We start from the raw sequence: 14615 nt of genomic DNA on the forward strand, positions 1-14615 counted from the left end.
TTCCAGTGATCACGTCGCATTTCAAGGTGAATGTGTTAGGAACAGTCCCACTGGAGACCCACGTTGGGACGGTGCTGGGCTGGGTATGGAGGAGGCTGTCCCACCTCAGATGACGTGGGGCTTACAGCAAATTTCCCGCATGACTCCCAACAGCTGCCAGGTGACAGCAGGTGCCCATCCTGTTCTAAGAGGGAAGATGCTTCCCGGGAAGGGCATTTCCTGATCAATCCCAATATGGTTGGGGAAGTTATACGTAAATGCAGGAGGACAAGCGGGGGCACCTGGGTGGCTCAGTCGGTTGAACGCCCAACTCAGCTAAGGTCATGATCTCGCGGTTGGTGAGTTCAAGCCCCACGTTGGGCTCTGTGCTGACAGCTCAGAGCCTGGAGCCGGCTTCCGGCTCTGTGTCTCCCTCTCTCTCTGCCCCTCTCCTGCTCACACTCTGTCTCTTTCTTTCTCAAAAATAAATAAACATTAAAAAATTTTTTTTTTTAATGCAAGAGGACAAGGAAACAGAAGTAGGAAGAAATATCACAGCACTTTTATTCTGTCAGATAAACAGGACTATATCTGTATGACTATTCCTAGCCAAATAAACACTGATGAGCATACCCAGAAACATCCTTTGCCACAGCCAGCCCCATGGGGGGAGAAAGAGAGAGAAAGAGAAAGAGGCAGAAATCAAATTCTAAAATTCAAGAACCTCATGAGTGTCTCTGTCTCGCTTTGCTGATTGGCTTAGCATGCCCTATAATTGTTTTTAAGTCCCTTTGTAACTCTTGTTACATATCAGTTCAATTTCTAGTGCTGTTTGTACATGTTTTGTTTTTCTTCCTTAAGTGTTGTAGACAAGATGGGGTGGGAGAACAAGGGGTGGAAACCTTGTGTTCAAAAAAGCCACTTGGACCATATAGAAACAAGGGAAAATGTGTGTCAGCCCTAGGAACCAACAGTGTTTGTTCACCGTTCACCACCAGAACCTCAAAGAATCCCAGAGAAAGAGAGTAAGAAAATGGATGAATTATAAGAAGCCATTAGTTCAGAAGAGAGAAGGTGAGGGAAGGCCAGGTGGCCGGGTGAGAGGCAGAGGGGAGGCAGCCAGAGTGCTGTTGGGGGTCTGCTGAGCACCCTGCCCCAGCAGTCTGGGGGTCCAGCAAATTGTTCCTTATATGAGACCCCTGGGAGGAAGCCCACCTATCCTTGAGGCCATAACACCCCTCATCACTTACCCCCATCAGCTAGATCTCGGATCAGGGCTCCCACCCCCAATCTTGCTGGTCCTTTTTTTTTTTTTTTTTTTTTTTTTTTTTGCTAGTAAGAGGATTTGGGCAAAAACCCACTCTGATCTCCAAAAGAATCTGACTCGACGTTTCCTGACAGTTCTTTGTCAGAAAAGAAAAAACACCAGACATATGAAAACCTATCGCCACTCAAAAGAAGGGCATCATTTTTCTAAGGACTCAAAGGCGTTACCTCCATGTTTCACAGAATCACTGCGAAAAGAATAAAAGACATTCTGGAGAAGTCTGATTGTGAACTCAGCACACCATTGCATTGCTGGTGTGGGAAAAGTCAGTTGTGAGAACTGAGCAGCAGGAGACAAAGGAAAAGTGATCAGAAGTGGAAAACGTGGAGTTCACGAGTCAGCACTAAATACCACAACAGCTCGTGTCCTGGGGAATGTTAACGGGGAAGAAAAGTTCGAGAAATTCAGTACAGAAAGAAAAGATAGGGAGGGAAGATAAGAGACAAGAAGGATCTCTGTCCTCATACATGCATAAATAGGGGTTTCTGAAAGCACAGATGCTTTTTTTTAAAAACTTTTTAAAAAAAATGTTTACATATTTATTTTGAGAGAGAGAGAGAGTACACGCACGCAAGTCGGGGAGGGGCAGAGAGAGGAGAGAGAATCCAAAGCAGGCTCCATGCTATCAGCACAGATCCTGATGCGGGGCTTGATCCCATGACCCGTGAGCCGAAATCGAGTCGGATGCTTAACCAACTGAGCCACCCAGGCACCTGAAATATTTAAAAATTATCTCTGGGGCACCTGGCTGGCTCAGTTGGGAGACCATATGACTCTTGATCTTGGGATCATGAGTTCAAGCCCCAAGTTGGGTGTAGAGATTGCTTAAAAATAAATTTTTTTATGGGCATGCAAGCTGGTGCAGCCACTCTGGAAAACAGGATGGAGCTTCCTCAAAAAACTAAAAATAGAACTACCCTACGGTCCAGCAATTGCACTACTAGGCATTTATCCACAAGATACAGGGGTGCTGTTTCGAAGGGACACATGCACCCCCATGTTTATAGCAGCACTATCAACAATAGCCAAAGGATGGAAAGAGCCCAAATGTCCATCGATGGATGAATGGGTAAAGAAGATGTGGTATATAGATACAATGGAGTATTACTCGGCAATCAAAAAGAATGAAATCTTGCCATTGGCAACTACATGGATGGAACTGGAGGCTATTATGCTAAGAGAAATTAGTCAGTCATAGAAAGACAAAAATCATATGACTTCACTCATCTGAGAACTTTAAGAGACAAAACAGATGAACATAAGGGAAGGGAACCAAAAACAATATAAAAACAGGGAGGGGAACAAAACAGAAGAGACTCATAAATATGGAGAACAAACTGAGGGTTACCGGAGGGGTTGTGGGAAGGGGGATGGGCTAAATGGGGGAGGGGCACTAAGGAATCTACTCCTGAAATCATTGTTGTACTATATGCTAACTAATTTGGATATAAATTAAAAAAAATAAGAAATAAAATTTAAAAAAATAAATAATTTTTTTAAAATAAAAAATAAATGAAAAATAAAAATGATCTCTATAAGTGGCTCTGAGGAAAAGCACCTCTGCCCAACTTTTTTTAATAATGATGATGCCACATAAATGTCTCCATATTTTATAAAACTTATATGACTCTTAAGCCACAACCTGACCCAAATCACATAAATCGATCTCACCTATGCACATATACACAAAAATCCTAAATAATTCAGAATACAATCAAAAGTTGTCATGATCAAAACCAGTTAATTTTAACCATGCAAAAATGGTTAATGTCAGGGACTTTATTTATTTATTTATTTATTAAAAGTGGGTTTTTTTTAACATTTTATTTATTTTTGCAAGACAGAGAGAGAGAGAGAGAGAGAGAGAGACAGCACGTGAGCAGGGGAGGGGCAGAGAGAGAAGGAGACACAGAATCCGAAGCAGGCTCCAGGCTCCGAGCTGTCAGCACAGAGCCCGACGCGGGGCTCGAACCCACAAACCATGAATGAGATCATGACCTGAGCCGAAGTCAAATGTTTAACCGACTGAGCCACCCAGGCGCCCCAATGTTAGGGACTTTATAAAATTAAGCTATTATACTGAAATAAGGGAAACAACGTACTATCTCAATAGATACTAAAAAGGCACTTGATAAAATTCAATACTTAGTCATTCAAAACTATTTACAAAACTAGGAAAGGTGGGTCCTTGTTTAACGTGACAACGAGCAACAACTAACTTTTATCAAGTGCTAACTCCATGCAGGTATTGTACCAAATTCTTTCCAGGAACTGTCACGTTTGATTCTCACAGAACTTCCTGAGGTTGATATGTTCTCTTCCCAATACCCTCCGCTGCAGTGTTTTAGAAATACTGGCCAATGTAATAAATTATGAAATCTAAATCAGAGTTATAAGTATTTGGACAGTAGACCACAAAATGATCACAATTTACTTACAACAGGATTGTCCATCAAGAAAATCCAAGAGAAGCAAATGAAAAGCAATTTGAAACAAGGAGGAGTAAGGTAACAGAATAAAAGGTGAATTCATGAAAACTGTAACTTTCCTGTATGTTCTCAGTTACCACAAAAGGGTAACTGCAGGGGAAAAGCTATCATGTACAAAACTAACAAAATTGTAAAGTAATCAGAAGTAATCATAACAAGAAATATGAAGGATCTGTATGAAGAAAATGACACAATTTTAAATAGGGGTAGCTATACTTGTCATTAAGACTAATACTAAAATGTCCCTTTTCTCAAGTTATATTATGGATTTCATGGAATTCTAATTGAAGGTGCAACTGTCTTTTTTCCCAACTCGACAAAATTATTAGGTGGTTCGCCTGGAAGGATACTTGAAAACGATAGATGTGAAAATCCTAAAATAAAATCGTTTATAAAATTGTGGTGATGCATTTGGCATGATAGTGATGTAAGAAAACAGACAATAGGCAGAGCAGGGTTAACAGGCAAGAAAGAGATATATAAGACTTACTATACAGTGAAGGATGAATCAGAAAAGGAAAAGAAGTAAATCATTCAGTGAAAGTTCTTGAGAAAGATGATTGGCTACTTGAAAAAAATACACATACATCCTTGGCTTACGCTACTCATTAAATTAATTCCAGAGAGATTAAAGTGTCAAATGTAAAAAACAAAACAAAACAAACAACAAAAAACTGGGGGCACCTGGGTGGCTCAGTCGGTTTAGCATCCAACGCTTGATCTTGGCTCGTCATGATCTCACAGTTGGTGAGACTGAGCCCTGTGTTGGGCTCTGTGTTGACAGCATGGAGCCTGCTTGGGATTCTCTCTTTCCCTTTCTTTCTGCCCCTCCCCCTCTCTCAAAATAAATAAATAAACATACAAAAATGAAAAATTTATCATCTCTCCATCTGTTTTTCCCAAATACTTTGCACGTGATGTACACTTAAATTCAATCCACCCAATGACACTACTACATAGGTATTCTTTAAACAATTTTTTTTTAACGTTTAATTTTTGAGAGACAGAGAGAGACAGAGCATGAGCAGGGGAGGGGCAGAGAGAGAGAGAGGGTCACAGAATCTGAAGCAGGCCCCAGGCTCTGAGCTGTCAGCACAGAACCTCATGCGGGGCTCGAACTCACAAGTGAGATCATGACCTGAGCTGAAGTGGGACGCTTAACCGACTGAGCCACCCAGGCACCCCAAAAGGTATTCTTAGCCTGGTTTTCAGATAAGGAAACCAAGGGCCCGTGGAATTAGACAACTTGCTGGAGGTTGGACAGGCAGAGTCCTCCTTAGCCCAAGTCTATCAAGTTCCAAAGGCCCTGTCCTAACCCTCCTGCCTCCCACTAAAAAAAAAAAAACAAACCCAGAATATCTTGAGCGGAGGGACTCTCTACATTTAAAAGCAAAGGAGAAAGAGAGAAAAAAATCACAAAGGAAAAAGAAGGGAAAAGTCTCTGAATGTCAAGAAAATCAAAGTTTAAAGGGAAACCACAGTGCAAATATTTGCAACAAATGTGATACAAAGACTTTATGCAAACAGATAACAGAAAAACCACACGGCAGCTTCAAAAGCAAAATGTGAGAGAGAATGGACAGACCATTCTCGGAAGAGGAATGATGAAGGTCAATGCACCTGTCAAACAAGTTTACCACGACTGCAATCAAGAAATGCAAAGAGAAATGAACAGGTATTAACCACCTTTCACCTTGCAACTTAAAAATGTTTTTTTAGGAGCAAAGATTCAGCACACGGCCGCTGGAATGAGGTAGGCACTCTCTTGTACAGCCGACCAGAGCACAAAGTGGAACCACATTCTGGAGAGCCGTTGGTCTTTCTGTACCAAGAATCTAAAAAGTATTTCTATCCTTTGATCCAATAATTCCACCTCTAGGAATCTATACCCAGAAACGTCACAATTCTGCACAAAGACCTCCATCACCATCGTATTTATAACAATAAAACACTGCTGGCGACTTAAATGCCATATCACACAAGTCATTTCATCAATTGTGGCACATGTTGTGCTAGAATCTTGGCGCCCGCTAAACATGATATTTAGGAAAATTTTTAACCAACTGAGGAATGTTAATGTAACACAGACCAAAATTATGTGCGTATAGCTAGATATAATATTACAGAGATTTCTACATCCCTGGAGAAAGAGGAATAAAGAGAATGAGAAGGTACACGTACAAATTAGCAGTATTCACGTTTGTCTGTCAATAGGTGGGTGATTACTTTCTTTCTTTATACCTCTTTGCACATTATGCTTAATACTATTTTTTTAAGATTTTTTTTCCAGTTTATTTATTTATTTTGAGAGAGAGAGAGAGAGAGAGAGAGAGAGAGAGAGAGAATCCCAAGCAGGCTCCACACCATCAGCGCAGAGCCCGATGTGGGGCTCAAACCCACAAACCGCCAGATCATGACCTGAGCTGAAGTCTGATGCTTACCTGACTGAGCCACCCAGGCTCCCCTTAACACTATTTTTTTTTTAAGTTACTTGAAAGAACACTGCGCTGTTTATCAGAAGATCTATTTCTGCATCGTCACTGACGTCTGTGATGGCCTCAACAAGCCTCGAGACTCTGGAGGGCAGGGTCCTGGCTATGAGTGCAAGGCCGGAGCAGCTGATGCTCTGGGGACCAGCCCTGTCTGGGGTGATTTTTAAAAAGTAGTTGAACCCAAATTGTTTGGGTCCTTGTTAATACAATGCTTTTCTTTCTTTCTTTCTTTCTTTCTTTTTTTTTTTTTTTAACATTTATTTATTTTTGAGACAGAGAGAGACAGAGCATGAGCAGGGGAGGGGCAGAGAGAGAGGGAGACACAGAATCTGAAACAGGCTCCAGGCTCCGAGCTGTCCGCACAGAGCCCGACGCGGGGCTCGAACTCACGGACCGTGAGATCATGACCCGAGCCGAAGTCGGACGCTTAACCGACCGAGCCACCCAGGCGCCCTGATACAATGCTTTTCTAATTAACGGACAACGGGGGTATGAAATGAGCACGGGAGAAAGGAAAGATCTGGTCCCCAGAGCTGCAGGCTTATTCTACCCACTCTGCTCTGGCAGGGCCTGCTTCGGCCACCTGCACCGATCCCCACCCCGTCCACATGCTGGGCTGGCTCCCTCTGCAGAGCCTTAGGACTTTTGTCCCCTCAGTAGCTCCCTCCCAAATGGGAACTAGTTAATCCCTCTTAAAACGGCCTCCATTCCTTCTTGATTTTATCTTCAATCTGCCTGGTGCTTCTTCCTGGCATCCATGCCCCAGACCCTTCTCTCTGTCAGGCTTCCGGGAGCTCAACCCTGGCCCCAGCGGCCACTGGACACTCATGCGCCATTCAAGTGCTCTTCCTGCCTTATCTTTTTGAGCACTTCCTCTGAGGAGGCCCCACATGACAGCTCGCTGTCTCCCGGAGGCTCCTACAGGGCTCCAGGAAGTTCTAGAAGTGTCACTCTGCCGGTGCTCTCTTTCCTTCTGCTGTGGAACTTTCTCCACCGAGGGGCCCTATACTCCTCTGCATCTGAAATGTCACTACTCACTTTATGAGTTGTAAAAAATAACGGCCAGGGTTTAGTGGGTGTTGACCGTGTGTGCCTGGCCTTGGGTCACACATTTTGCCCACATTCTCCCATTTTTACCCTCTCTCAGTAATCCAATGACAACAACAGAAAGACAAATAGGCCGACTTTTAAAATGGGCAAAGGATCTGAAGAGACATTTCTCCAAATAAAATAGACAAATGGCCGGGGCGCCTGGGTGGCTCAGTCGGTCGGGCGTCCGACTTTGGCTCAGGTCATGATCTCACAGTCTGTGAGTTCAAGCCCCATGTCGGGCTCTGTGCTGATGGCTCGGACCCTGGAGCCTGCTTCGGATTCTGTGTCTCCCTCTCTCTCTGCCCCTCCTCCGTTTGTGCTCTTGTCTCTATCTAAAAAAGAAATAAAAACATTAAAAAAAAAAAAAAAAGATAGACAAATGGCCAATAAACACGAAAAGAAGCTCGACGTCGTTAATCATTTAGGGAGACGCAGCCCCAGGTCGCAATAAGATGCCACTTCACAGCCACCAGAATCATTATCACCAAAAAGATAATAACGGGGGTTGGTGAAAATGTGGAACAGTCATGGCTGATGGGAACATAAAACGGTGCAGTTCCTGTGGAAAACAGTGCGACCGTTCCACAGAAAGCTACCATTACTATTTGACCCAGCAATCCCACCCAAGACCATTGAAAACACGTGTTCACACAAAACCTTGCACAGGGGGGAACCTGGGTGGCTCACCCAGGTAAGTGCCTGACTCTTGGTTTCAGCTCAGGTCACGATCATGGGCGCGGTTTGTGCATTCGAGCCCCACGTCAGGCTCTGCACTGACATTGTGGAGCCTGCTTGTGATTCTCTCTCTCCACCCCCCCTTCTGCCCCTCCCTCACTTGTGCTGTCTCTGTCTCTCTCAAAATAAATACATAAACTTAAAAAATTTTTTAAATGTTTATTTATTTATGAGCACGAGAAGGGGAGGGGCAGAGAGCGAGGGACGCACAGAATCAGAAGCAGGCTCCAGGCTCCGAGCTGTCAGCACAGAGCCCGACACGGGGCTCAAACCCACCAACCGTGGGACCATGACCTGAGCCGAAGTCAGACGCTTAATTGACTGAGCCGCCCAGGCACCCCAATAAATAAACTTTAAAAACAAAACCAAACCACAAAAACCTTGTACATAAATGTTCACAGCAGCATTTCTCATAATAGCCAAAACGACCCCAACGTCCACCAACTGATAAATGGATGATTAAAATGTGGCCTAGCCACACAACAGACTATTATTTAACCGTAATCATCCTACAACAGGGCTGAACTCCAAAAGCATTATGCTGGGTGGAAAAAGCCAGACACAAAGGCCGCATATTGTATGATTCCATTCACATAAAATATCCAGACCAGGCAAGTGTCAGAAAGTCTATTAGTGGTTGCCAAGGGTTGGAGGGTGGGGAAATCCCGAGTGAGTGCCAGTGGGTACAGGGTTTCTTTTTGGGATGATGGAGTTAGACAGTGGTGATACCTGCACAACGCTAAGGATGTCCTAAACACCACTGAATTGTACACTGTGCAAAGGGGGATTTTGTGGGATGTGAATTATACCTCAATAAAAACAAATTAACCCCAGGAGTGGGCACCTCACCAGCGAGGACGCTGGGTGGGCACAGGCAGGTTAGCATCTCGCAAACACTAGAACTCACATCGAACACAGCCAATCCCGGAGGGCTGTCTGCTAAGCACTGTGTCGCACGGCATGGATAGAGGCGGGAAGGGCAGACCCCCTGTGACCCCATCTCCGGGGCAACGAGGAATGCCTGGCCAGGAGCACCGCAGCCATTTCACCACCATGTTTGGGTTCACGCTCCAGGAGAGCGGACCCTTCGACGGGGAGGCACCAGTGTCTGTGTCCAGGTGAAGTTAACCCGCCAAGCAGGCCAACTTGCAAAACACACCAAAGCCAGAGCCTACGCTGGTTCTGGAAGAGCTGCCCTGGTGTGCTGGGCACGGGCGCAGAAAGCCTGGAGACTGTCAGCTTCACCAGGTCGTTGTGAGTCCCTCACCGTGCACAGAAGACACCAGTGAGCCATTAACGCACAGGCCTTCATGGGCGCTCCACTCTCTCCCGTCTTGCGCACAGAAAGAAAACTCAGAAGAAAAAAGAACACTTGGACCAACTCTGACGTAAACTGGGTTTCAAGAGCCCGTGGTCCTCCAGCCTGGCTAGAGGCTACCGTTTGGACCAGTATTGGTCCCCACTTTCTGTCAACCCCAGCTACGAAAACCAGTGTATTTCTTTGCATTGCACAAAAATAACCAGTGAGCAGTGCAAACTTGACTGAAACTTTGGAAGGGAATTGGAGGAAAGGGGGTTGTATCCATGCGTTCACACCACCGGAAATGGCTTTATGCCTCTCCTGGACATTTCTGCCCTCCCAAGTCCCTTCTCTGTGTCCCCCCTTTCCGGGCCTACCCGATCCCACACACCCCCAGGCTTGCTGGCTCCCCTCTGTTTCTCCTTCCTGAGAACGGCCTGAGTTCAAGTCCTGACCCTGCCATTTATCGGTCCTGTAAATGTGGCATGCTACCTAACCTCTCTGGGCCTCAGTTTCCTCATCCCTAAGGTGGGGATAATAACAGGACTTCCTCCGAAGGTCACTGGCGACGGTGAGTTAATACACATAAAGAGCCTGGAACAAAGCCTGGCACACAGTTAGCCTTCGTGAATCTCTCGCGGTTATTTTTAGGCAGAACAGGTTAGCAACCACCTTTTGTGAGGGGAGCAAGGCTTAGGGCCTGCTCTACCCCAACTGGCCTGTCACACTTCCTAACGAGAAGGCGGCCTTCTCTGAGGGAGCTTTTGGTGACTGAATGTCCTGCCTGTGCTTCTTCATCTTTGGGGCTGTGCTGACGAGGCCACAATCCAGGCTGCCTGGCCGCCGTCCCCGGGAAGGAGGCCGTGGGTGGACCCGGGCGTCTCGGGGAAGGCTGTGTGTTGAGGAACCCGAGATTACTTCCCCACCCGCCCCCCCCCCCGCCCCCCAGCTGGCTGGACTGAGGCAGCGCACGTCTGCCCCTCCTCCAGGAGGGAAGCCAACTCTAGTGTGCCACAGTGGGAACGCCACCCCACTGGGCAGACTGTGTTCCCAACCACACTGGGCCATTGTTCTGGTTCTGCCTATGTGGCCTGAGCCAGGGGAGGCTGGCCCTGCTGACTCCTGGCTCTTACATCGGGGGGACCCCCATCCCCAAAGGTATGTATCTCTTTTCTGTAGCATAAAGCACCTATGCTGTCCTGGCCGGAGAGGAGGGCACAAGCTAGATGGCCTCTTAGTATGCCCATCCCAGCTGGGCCGGAGGCCCCCTCCAGCTTCCCCTGCGGTGGGACTGAGTGCGGTCAGGTGAGCACGACAGAGGCCCCATCTAGAAGAGCACACTGTCGCTCGTGTTTCCAAGCCCCCTTGCCCCAAGACGGCAGAGCTGCCTGGGGCCTTCCCCCTCCGGCTCTCAGGGCCCAAGATGGGCCTCCAGGCCTCCCTAAAGCGGGGTTCTCTGAGCGCTGACGAGAGGCCTGAGCTTTCCTGCCCAGTGGCAGGTGGGCGGTAGGGCTGACCTCTCTGGAGGAAATGCGGGTTTGCGAGGCCTGGGGTGAACGTGTGCTCTCATCACGTGGGTGGCACTGAATTGCAGCCTTGTCTTTTGGTGCCTTCCTCACCCCCCTCTTCGTTTCATTTAAATAGTCAAATCCTGTTCTCTTTCCTGAGCACCAAGGCCACTGGGGAGGTTGTACTCAGTTCCTGGTGCTCCGAACACAGCTGCCTAAACCGGCTGCTGGAGGCCCCCTGCTGTCCCCTCACTCAGCAGAGGGGACTGGGGACAGGCTCCAGGCAGTGGGCACAGGCAGAATGAGGCCTGCGCACGCAGGGCCATGAGGTCTCTTTCTGTGGATATTTCTAGAGCAGGAGGGGAGTCTTGGTGGTCTCCTCCTGCAGTCCTGGCTCACTTTGAGAGCCCTGACCCCACACCTCCACCAGCTGGGTCCCCGTACTCCCAGCTGACTTCCAGAGAGACAGCAGAGGGGCGAAGCCTGTCGCTTGTGAAACCGAGGACATTTTGCCCAGTTGCTTTTCACCCCGCAGGCCGTGGACAGGACGGCGTGGGGCAAGGTTTGCACCGGGCCACGGGGAACAGAGAAAACTAAGGATGGTGGGCTTTGTTTCCCAAGAGGTTAAATCTATTCGATTTAAAGGACTGGTGTTTGCTTTGTTTTTTGTTTGGTTGGTTTTTTGTTTTGTTTTTAACATTTATTTATTTTTGAGAGAGAGAGAGAGAGAGAGAGAGAGAGAGAGAGAGAGAACATGAGCAGGGGAGAGGCAGACAGAGAGGGAGACAGAGAATCCCAAGCAGGCTTTGTGCTACCAGCACAGAGAGCCCGATGCAGGGCTCAAACCCATGAACCATGAGATCACGACCTGAGCCGAAATCAAGAGTCAGACTAAGCTTAACCAACTGAGCCACCCAGGCACCCCTGTTTTGTTTTGTTTTAAAGACTACACTCTTCCTGCTTTTCGGTGTTAAAGGATGCTTTCTTCCATGAAATGAGCCTTTGGAAGGTCCAGTTAGTTGTCACCCATTTAGTCAGTTTTTCATTTTTAAATCTCCTCCATTGGCAAAATGAAAGGTGGCAGCAGGATTGTGTCTCACAGGTTTGGGGAAAGTTTGGTGGTCCCTGGCATCCCACAGCCTGGAGTGGCTCCTGACCCTGCGGGCAGGATGGCTTCCCTTGAAAAGCAGAGGGGCTCGGGGAGCCCCGGGCCTGGCCGAAGGGCAGGGTTCCCAGGGAAGAATCCAAGCCCTGGGGTCTAGACCTGAAAGGGTTTCGAGGACAGGAACTTGATGACAAGTCCAGGCCTCGGTGAAGAGGACGGTGGACAGCTGGGCACCATGGGCGCCCTCCCTAAGATGCAGACCCCGAACTCTCTGCAGCTCTGAGAGTCACTCCATGCAGAAGAGGGGACAGGAGGAGGAGTGGAGGAAGGACTATGGGAAACCAGGCCTGGATCCCAGCCTGCCACCAGCTAGTAAGGGCAGTGGAGACATAGGCCTCACCCTCTCAAAGCTCCTTCCGCTCACTTGCAAACTCAGGGGTCATCGGACGAGACCCAAGGCCTCCCAAGGCCTCCACTCAGCCCCGGCTCTGGCCTCCATCATGCTGCCCATTTGGAGTCAGAGATTGCATTGCAGCCGGGGCACAATCAGAGCCCCTTGACCAGAGGGCTGCTGCACCGGTTAGCCCTGGAAGGTCTCAGCGGGGGCTCAGCACACAGCGAACACCCAACAGAACCGGCCGCCCACTGGGGCAGGAGACCGGTCCATGAGGGCCCAGCGGAGTCAATTTGGAGTCTCCCCGCTATTTCCCAGGCCCTGTTGGTGGGTCCCCACGGGGGCACTGCCTGTGGGGAGGTCCTGGGTCCCCTCCTCTGAGTGTGAGACTGGGGGGCATGGGAAGCTGGCCTTGGGAGGTGGGCCTCTGGTGCCATCAACACTCAGGCCTGTTTAGGAGCATTTTCTAATACTCCCAGCTGGTCCTCGTAGACACCTTGGCTTCTCCTGCTGTATCACCCGGAACCTAGGCTCACAGCTTGACAGGGTGAGGAGTGGGGTGGCCTGGGTGCAGCCTCTGGGGTCAGATGGCCCTGGCTTCGACCGTCGTCCGTCGCTTAACCTATCCGAGCCTCAGTTTCCTCAACTGCAAAGGAGGGGGGTGACACCAGCACCTGCGGTTCAGGTTGCCGTGGGAACGAAATGAGATAACGCCCCGACAAGTACGTACGCTTAATGCTCAAAACGGGTCTGTGTTCAGTGACCTGCCTCCCTGCTGCCTGGTCACAGGGAACTTCCTGCAAGCCCGGGGATGCTACCTGAGAGGTGCAGGGGGACAGCCCGTCCCCTGCTGTGCCCTGGTGCTGCCCTAGGCCATGCAGGGGTGCTTAGATGCCAGGGTTGCAGGGCTGAGGGCCTTCTTCCGACATGGGTCAAGAAGGGTGTTTTAAAAAGGAACCTCCAGCAAGTGGCTGGTTCCTCCATTGTTAACAGAACCGGAGCGTTGGGCGATCTCCCGGAGCCGGGAGTGAGGTGAAGCGGGTAGATGAGGGTGGCCGAAATGGGTGGGGGACACAGCCCGGTGCCGGGGTGAGGAGGGAAGAGGCTCTCCCCGTCAGTGATGGTGACTTCCTCTGCTCTCAGGGCCCCGAATGCAACTTCTAGGTGAACTGAAAGGTCCTTCTTGAGCGAACCCACCCCACATTCTGGCTCCCGAACAACGGCGTCCTCCGGGGACCCAAAGCCTAGGCGCCAGAAGGGTCCCCGCTCGCCACGCCTGCTCCCCAGAGGTCTGCACCAGGGTCTCCGGGCTGGGCACCTGTGACCCACACCTGAGCTGAGCCAGCCGCTGTCTAACAAGGGCACCACCTTGGAGCCCCGAGCTCCCGCCTGCCTCCCAGAGCCTGGAGACCCTCGTCCCAGCCCCTGGCCCTGCCGCTCGTGTGTGACCAGGCCCAGAGTGGCTCTGGGGGGTCCGGCGTTGAAAAACCTGAGCTCCAAGGCCACGCAGGCCCACAGGGGCCTCAGCAGGACCCATCAACAAATCCGGGCAGCACACAAGTCCGGCCCACGCATCCCGTGACCCGAAGCCACCCTGTCCCCCGGCGGGCCGCGCCTCCTCCCGCGGGCCCGGCGCACTTACAGCACGCAGAGCGCGTAGGCCTTGGAGATGGACTCGCTGGCACGCACGAGGAAGCTCCCGTCCTTGCCCGTCCTGGACAGCAGCTCCTCGGCCTTGGAGCGGGTGATGTTGCCATGGTTCCAGCAGGGGACCATGGCGGCCACGGGCCTCCCCGGGCCGGGCGGGCGGCCACCCCGGGACCCACACGCCACCGAGGGGAGCTGAGGCCCCCGCACCGCGAGCCGCCGTCGGTCCCCTCTCGGTTGCCCCGCTGCTGCCACCAGCTCCCTGCCCGACTTCCTGTTTCAGGAGCTCAGCGAGGGAAAGGAAGCCAGCAGCGGCAGAGAACTTCCTCATTGCGGAGACCGGCCGGGGGAGGCCGCGCTCCACCTTCCCACCCCGCCCACCCGCCGGCCGCCCCTCCCGCTGCCCCCCCAAGGCCTCCCCGGGGCGGCAGCTGGGTCGTCGTCGGGGTCAGGAGGCTCACGGCCGGCTGCCGGAGAAGCGCGGCCTGGCAGGTGGACGGGCCAGGACAGTGGCCACTGGAGGCCTGTCTGGATGCTCACGTGGGAT

At 50.0% G+C, this 14615-nt stretch overlaps 1 protein-coding gene across 3 annotated transcripts in view; it reads right to left on the bottom strand.

Annotated features, from left to right (window-relative positions):
* The window catches only part of INPP5D (inositol polyphosphate-5-phosphatase D), a 122574-nt gene extending 108203 nt beyond the window's left edge, over positions 1 to 14371 (bottom strand). The window contains exon 1 of one of the 3 annotated variants that reach the window (XM_058700922.1): positions 14064 to 14371. In XM_058700922.1, the coding sequence (XP_058556905.1) occupies positions 14064 to 14197 (134 nt within the window). In that variant the 5' untranslated portion in view covers positions 14198 to 14371. The remainder of the gene's footprint in view (positions 1 to 14063) is intronic. The other 2 variants (XM_058700907.1, XM_058700913.1) reach the window with 2 other exon arrangements.
* Between the last annotated feature and the right edge of the window lie 244 nt (positions 14372 to 14615).

The sequence above is a fragment of the Neofelis nebulosa genome, chromosome 2 (assembly GCF_028018385.1).
Source record: "Neofelis nebulosa isolate mNeoNeb1 chromosome 2, mNeoNeb1.pri, whole genome shotgun sequence".
NCBI lineage: Eukaryota > Metazoa > Chordata > Mammalia > Carnivora > Felidae > Neofelis > Neofelis nebulosa.